General features: G+C 41.5%; 1 protein-coding gene across 1 annotated transcript; it reads left to right on the top strand.

The window, feature by feature from the left end:
- The first annotated feature begins 4,477 nt into the window (after nucleotides 1-4,477).
- On the top strand, nucleotides 4,478-7,393 carry LOC143891023 (uncharacterized). The gene is made up of 2 exons (XM_077395681.1): nucleotides 4,478-6,232; nucleotides 6,362-7,393. Exons 1-2 carry the CDS (start codon nucleotides 4,478-4,480, stop codon nucleotides 7,391-7,393), a joined length of 2,787 nt encoding a protein of 928 aa, XP_077251796.1.
- Nucleotides 7,394-7,619: the final 226 nt, after the last annotated feature.

Here is a 7,619-nt window from a genome sequence, read left to right as displayed (position 1 = left end):
AGCCTAGTTTCTCCTTTTAGCTCTAGGGTTCGTCCCTGGTGTGTTGTTTGGTATATTCCCTCCGGTCTTTGACCAAAAAGGTGAAAACATCAGAAATTTTAAAATCTATAAACATTGAAATCATTAAAAATCTCAAAAACATTAGAAACTTAAAATATAAAAAATAGTTAATTTGCTGTAAGTGTTTGATAGGTAGAGAGTTTGTTTCGAACTACGTTGGCTTGATCCTCTTTCATGAGGTACGTAGTGCAGCTTGGGATCTTTATCCCAAGTCCAGCCAAACTTTTAAAAATAAATTTGTCAAACCTTCCAAAAATGCAAAACTTCTTCAAAACCTTTTTTTTCAAAGAGATCTTCCCCTAGAGTTAGGAGTCTGTCTTGATTTGTTTGATATGGTGTGTCCTGTCGTGTGAGTGTCCCTAAAATTAGAAGGCCTCGAGTCGATCGGTTAGACATTTAGTCGAACCGATGGCTAGACCAGAAAGCATATAGTAATCCTATTGTTTTCCTTAAGATGCACGACCTAGTTACACATAGGATATAGGGCCCACCCGCATTAGCTTAAGGCTAATCAACTTGCATTAGTTAAGGCATATAGAGAGTCCTAAAAATTACAATTCACCTGAACTTAAGCAATCATGCAAAAAGCTTTAAAAATCAGTCGAGTCTAGTGGATCGAGTCTAGGATAGCGGTTCTAGATGGTTAGGCATCGTAGTTTAGAATAGGTCATTCGAACTACGTTGACTCCGATTCTTCCCGAGGCCGGGATACGTAGAGCAGCTGGGATGGACGGCCATCTTGGTCCGAGTCAAGTCGCATTAGAGTTAGGACTTGTCTTGTCCTGTCATATATAGGTTTGATTTGTGTTTTATGTTTTGATGTGTTTTCTTACTTTCTTGTACTGATACTATACCTTTAGCTGTAGCTTGCATGTGTATGTCCACCAGAACTTAGACACCCATTAGACATGTCACTCATAACCTAGCTTTGCTTAGGTGACACATTTTTCATTTCATTTTGTATGCTTATTTCTTTATCTTCAGGAAATGCATGCTTAGGTAGACGATTCCTGAGAATTGTTCCTATTTCATATGATTTTTGCCCGAAACCCTTTAAATTTAATAATAAATGGCATAAGAGACCAAGTGCTTGCACTCGGACGAATTGGGGGTGCTCTCAGACCTTCTCCATTCGTAATCAGGCACGAACCCATATATATTTCTGGTTATCCATGGTATACAGAGCATATTTTTGTTTAAAGGATCCATGGCCGTATACCGTGGATGGCGACTCTGAGTTTGTTTAGGTACGTTTCGAATCCGGACTTGTTCCCGAATCGAAAGGTATCTCTTTTATATCGCCACTCGTGCTATGCTATGAGGGTGGCATCCGTTTCGAGAGTTCCTTGGTAGAGCTCTCCTTCATACGTGGATGATCCAAGAGGCCGCTGGGGGCTCGTCCCCCACCTCTCTCCCGGATCTGGGTCCACAGGCTGGCGACTCTGCTGGGGATTTCTTGGAACATTGCCTAACTCTGTTAAAATGCCATTTGTTGCTAACTTTGAAGAATTTTGGGCTAAAATAATTATGAATGGGATTTTAATCGATTAGAATCCAGGGGCACCAAATAGGTATTTAAAACAAGAGATTCACACACTGCACGGCATACATCATTTAGTTTTTATTTTTTTCTCTTATTTGATTTTATTATTATTGGCTCCATGGGATAGATACAGTACATGCCAGATGGGATGTCATTACCCTGCTGGGATTGTTGTATCTATTACCAAGCTATGCGCCGGTGCTGCAGACGTAAACACTAGGCGTACTTGTGTTTACAGCAGCCGATGAGCAATGAAGCATACTATGTATAACACTAGGCGTACTTGTGTTATACATGTTAAGTATGGATCATAAGCATAGTACCCGATATATTGAGTCCGGAGCTCTACTTTCATTTTACATATATTATGTACATGAATATATTTGCTGGCTTAGTGAAACCCAATTAGGATCTGCATGTGTTTATATATATTGTATCCATATAAGGACGAACATGTGTTTCTCACACATGTTGGAGCCTAGATTTAGGAGCCATGTCCTATTCATAGACTATTGTAGTTCACCTTATGTGACTACAGCGCGGTCCTAGTACACTCACATGTTTGTCTTGAGTCAAGTGTCTTGACTCTATGGGATCATATTTAGGGCTGGTGACCCTGGTTAGGATATATATGTATATATCTTATATATTGATTATCAGATTAGGGCCTACTCTTTAGTGAGGTTTCCTTGTCTAAGCTAATTAGTCATATCAATCCGTTTTTCAGATCTAGACCCGACCAGTGGCTTTACTTGCCCCTCTCATGGTCGTGGCCTATCTTTTGCTCTTCTCATTGAGATTTTGTCCATATATCTCTTGATTATAAGATCAGGACCTACTTTCTAGTGGAGATTCCTGGCTTGAATCAGTCCGTCTTGTTTATCCATCTCTCAGATATAAACCTGGCTAGTGACTTATACTTGTCACACTCATAGCTACGGTTTATTCTTTGACCCAATGATGATAAATTTCACCTGTTTTATTCTTCAAATTCAAACCTCATTTATCCATTCTTTTGTTGTGTCATTCATATTTCGTATATATTAATCAAATTTTTGCTTGTTTTGTCTTTAGATATGGTCGACAGTTTGTCTACTGTCTCTATGGCCATAGTCTATCATTGTTGATCTCCTTGATCATACATTTTTGACATCCATCTTCCAGATTTAGATCCGGTCTATGATCTACTTTTGTCATTTTGTGACCGCGGTCTTGTTTCTGAGTTTCTGATCATCTTTGATCATCATTGGAATATTCGATGTCACCAATTGTATCCTTCTTATGTTTGATCATTAAGTTTATCTCTAATCTTTGATTATTCCAAGTTATCTTCATTCCCTCATTATCCCTTCCTATCTTTGTGTCAGGTTTGATTATGGCGAACATTTTGTTGGATAACTGGATAGCCGATGCAATTAAAGCTCTTCCGCGTGAACAGTCACAGAGAAATATGGCTGATCATTTCATCAATTCGTTCACTCATTTGAACAGTCGGGATATAAATTGGAAGTTTCTCCAAGCAGCCGCTGGACTTTGGGATCCTGTTCTTCATGTATTCAAATTTGGTCGTTTTGAACTCTGTCCCATATTTGAGGATTGGTGTGCCCTGCTAGAGCTCCCATCTGAGGGACTCTGGATCAAACCTTCAAGGATAGAATCTCCTCATAATCTGTTTTGCAAATTATTCAAAAATGAAACTGTGGATGCTCTGCCGTGTCTAACGGATAAGTGTGTAAAAATCCAAGACCTGATTAAGCTTTTTTCCAAAAACGTCGATCCTACCAATTCTCGTTTTCAAGATTGTCGACGTAGCGCTTTAATCTTTATGGTCTTCGCACGACACGTTCTTCGCGGAAACTCCCACGTTGCATCTTTGACCCTATTAAGAGTGGTAGATCAGATTAATGAGGGGAGGAATCCTATACCCACCATGTTAGCAGAGACCTTCTTGGGACTAGATCTTATTGCTTCCCAAGAGATCAAAGACAATTTTTGTGGGTGTGTAAAGTTGTTGTATGTCTGGCTTGGTGAAAAACTTCAATTTCTTCAGCGACAAAACCAAAATCCGTATACCCTGAAAAATTTCCGTACATGGAAACCAATCGCCAATCAACCTCAGTCTATTGATGAATGGCACAATTGGTTACAACATGTAGAGTGGAGCCAGTTTCGTTGGGTGAGTCATTCGTGCTTCCAAATTTTCACTAGCACTTGCCCACATCCATTTGTTTACCTCATGGGTCTTGAGAAATCATCTTTTTATGCACCCATGAGATTTCTCCATCAGGTTACGGGAATTTTATGTCCTCCCGGAGCTGTAGTCCCTCCTCTTTGTGAGGATCTCACTCCTGATCTTATCAGATCCATTGTGGCTGCTTGGGGAAACAAAAATATGGAAAGGAGGTTCAGTTTATCATCCCAAGCCCGACGTGATGAAATATTGGAAGAGCCTGCAAGCAGGAGAGCTCGGATTGAAGAGTCTTGAAATTTCATATCTGTTGGATTATCTTGATTTCTGTATTTCCTTTTTTATTTGTCAATCTTCTTATCCAAATTGTGATCAGAGATTCGTATTGTCATATGTTGTAATCACAATTCAAATTTTATCAATGAAAGTGTGTTTGTTTTTCTCTTATCTTTATTTGCTCAGAATGTCTTATTTCACTCATCATTCATTTAATCTAATATGTTAATTTCCATTCAGGATTCTGAAAGAGAGCAACCATCGCTCCATCAAAAGAAAACCAGTCCAAACCTACCTGGTCTAGATCTTCCTCTGTTTCTAGACTTGTCCGTCATTTTGACTCACCTATATCATCCAGAGAATCTTTATCCCCTACCTTTGAGTTATCTAACTCATCTGAGTCTGACCAAATGGCTGATATAACTGATCCCATGATGGTCATTCAAGAAATGTTGAGAAACATGTCTCGAGATATCTCGGGATTGAAAGAAGAAATGGCCGTGCTGAAATCTCAGAATACTGACAAGACCTCTACTTCTAGAGCGCCTGTCGTCCAGCCTGCTCCTGCTGCATTTCCTGCCCCCAATAGACCTCATATTCCTGCTGAGGAGATTGACCTCGACGAGGACCAATATGCCGCAGAATATTGCGCTCCGCAGTCAAATAGGGAGAAGGAATTATTCGGTATGTGTCAGAAGATGGCCAAGGACATTGAAAGCATGAAATTCCAAGGGCCAAAGAGATTCGATATTTCGGAGTACTTTGAAACTCCGACTGTTACTTTGCCGCCGAAGTTCAAAGCACCAGATTATGATAGATATGATGGCACTGGATGCCCGAGAAACCATGTCAGATGGTTCATTACCCTCTCTCAGCAGCACGGGTTGAGCCGTGAACAAATGGCTCAGCTATTTCCCATGTCTCTCATAGGAATAGCTAAGAAATGGTTTCTGAGGTTAAAGCCAGAAGAAACAAGATCTTTGGATGATATATCGAGCTTGTTTGTTGAACAATTTTCGATGGAGGAGGGGATTGAGATAACAAAAAGAGATTTGAAGCAGCTGAAGCAAGGTCCCCAAGAGACTTTCACGTTGTTTATCAGGCGCTGGAGGCGCAAGTCTGCTCAATTGAGTCAGAGGATGCCAGAAGAAGATCAGATCAAGTTAGTGATCAAAAGTCTGTCTCCGCAGTACTTCCATTTCATAGCACCCCAGCATTATCCCAGTTTTGATCATTTAATAAAAACTGGTACCCAGACGGAAGACGCTATAGCTAAGGGTCTCAGAGCAAAGGCACTGTCTGATGTGCGGGAAGGCAAGAGGCCTATGGCCCCACCTAAAGAAGTTCATGCAGTGAACTATTTCAAGCCAGCTTTCAGACCAGAGGTCAAAGCCGTTGCTGAGGTGGCTAGACCAGTAAGGAAAAATGTTTTCAGGCAATTCGATCCCCTTCCTTATCCTTTACCCATGATATTGAAAAAGTTGGTCAGGGACAAAAAGATAAAACTTCCGGATCTGAAACCTGTGCCAAATCCATTACCACCATACTGGAGGTTGGATCAGCATTGTGAATATCACAGGAATTCAGGTCATCTGACTGAAAATTGCCTCGCCTTGAAGCATGCCATTCAAAACCTGATTGATAAGGATGAGCTCTCAGTTAAAGGGCCGAATATTACTCAGAATCCCCTCCCGAATCATCGTGCTGCTCCTCCTCCTACAGCTAATGCCATTTTTTGTGATGAGCCCATCCTTGATCCCTCTGCCCTTATATGTGCTATCATGACAGATAACACCTATGTTTTAGAGTTTGATGAAGAAGAACTTCAAGATGTGAAAGGGAAGCAGCCCTATGTTTTGTCATTCAGTGACATAGAGATTGCGGAGTCCTCTTCATCTCAATCGTATCTTCCTCATAATGATGACATGGGGAAAGGAAAGAAGGCTGCATACGTTTTAGAGATGGATGACTTTGAGCAAGAAGACGTCAGAATTCCTTACGTCTTAAGTATGGATGACGATGAATTGTTACTGTTAGATGATCAGTGTGACGAGATGCGTCACATGACCCGAGGAGGGCGAGTCTTTAAACCTCCTGAGTTGAGTGCTGACAATCCGGCTGAGATAGCAAGGGCTGCTGATGGCCAGAGGCAGAATCGGCTTGTGGTGAATGAAGAAGATGATAATCTTCTGAAACAGTTGAAGAAAACCCAAGCAAACATCTCTGTTTGGGGTCTTTTGATGTCATCTTCGAAACACCGGAAAGTGGTGTTGAAAGAGTTGAACTCTGCCCAGGTGTCTGTTGAGATAACTCCTGACGAGCTTGTCAGTGTAGTTTCCGTGGCTAAAGCAGCGAAGACTCTTTCGTTCGCAGATAGTGATTTGCCCCCAGAGGGGAAAGACCATACGAAGCCGCTTCGAATTACTATCGTTTGTAACAAAAAGAAAGTGCCCGAAGTCCTTATTGATAATGGGTCTGCACTGAATGTATGCCCTCTTAGTACAACAACTACTCTTGGTTTCGGACCTGAGAGCTTTGTTCCTTCTGACCAGGGTATTCTGGCTTATGATGGGACCAGAAGAGATGTGATCGGGACTCTAGTCACAGAGGTATTGATAGGAGGAGAAGAATTTGATATCGAATTCCAAGTGTTAGATATTAAAGCCTCCTTTTTGTTGCTCTTGGGGCGTCCTTGGTTACATAAAGTTGGAGCTGTCCCATCCACCTTGCATCAAAAATTGAAATTCATTTTGAACCATAAGGTGGTCACTGTTAAAGAAGACCCGGATTTGGAAGTGAGTCAAATTTCGCAGGAATTGACCCTGGGAAAAGAAGGAGATATTAGTTTGACTGGTTTCTCCTTAGAAGTTGCGACTATAACCGTTAAAGAAGCGATGAATGAAGAGATTTTCTTTTTGAGCAGTACAAATTCCAATGTAGTCAGGATGATACGTTTACAGGGCTATATCCCAGGGGCAGGACTTGGCAGATACCATCAGCGTATGACTGAGTGGCCAGTATTCAAGACCTTTAATGGTTTATTTGGACTTGGGTATGAACCAACCAGGGCAGAGGTCAAAGAAATGAAGCGATATATGATGAAATGGGCAGAGTGTCGTCGCAAAGGTTTGGACTTGCCGATGGGGCCATTTGATTTAAGAATGAATGGGCGTTTCCGTAAGGAAGGAGCAAATTTTCCTTTCTGTGGCTTTACTGAAACCTGGATAGACGAGTCTACTGGGCAGAGACTTCCTGGGTTAGAAATTTTCTTTGATTGTGATTTGGATGATGAGCCGATAAGTTTGCAGGCCGCTGAAATAGACTAGGCAGATGCAATGGGGCCGGATGCACTGAGCTCCCTTTTTCATGAGAATTCGCAGACTGTGGCCATGATCAGCAGGGGCCCGCTTGTACTGAATCCCACTCATCTTATTACCCCGGCTGAGGGACCTTTGACTAATTGGACCTCTCAGGTTTTACCTCAGGTTACTTTCCAGTCCTGTCATTCTCCCTCAAAAGAGTCAGTTGTTTATAAGTATGTGTCTTTCTCTG

This window comes from Tasmannia lanceolata, unplaced genomic scaffold (assembly GCF_043159265.1).
Source record: "Tasmannia lanceolata isolate RefF3 unplaced genomic scaffold, GAP_Taslan_0.1 ptg000013l, whole genome shotgun sequence".
Taxonomy (NCBI): Eukaryota; Viridiplantae; Streptophyta; class Magnoliopsida; order Canellales; family Winteraceae; genus Tasmannia; species Tasmannia lanceolata.
This window is presented reverse-complemented; position numbering and strand designations above follow the sequence as displayed.

Coding starts and splice junctions, on each gene's coding strand:
- LOC143891023 (XM_077395681.1), top strand. CDS start 4,478: ATGGCTGATATAACTGATCCCATGATGGTCATTCAAGAAATGTTGAGA. Junction 6,233..6,361: donor AGAGGCAGAATCGGCTTGTG/GTGAATGAAGAA, acceptor AACTCTGCCCAG/GTGTCTGTTGAGATAACTCC.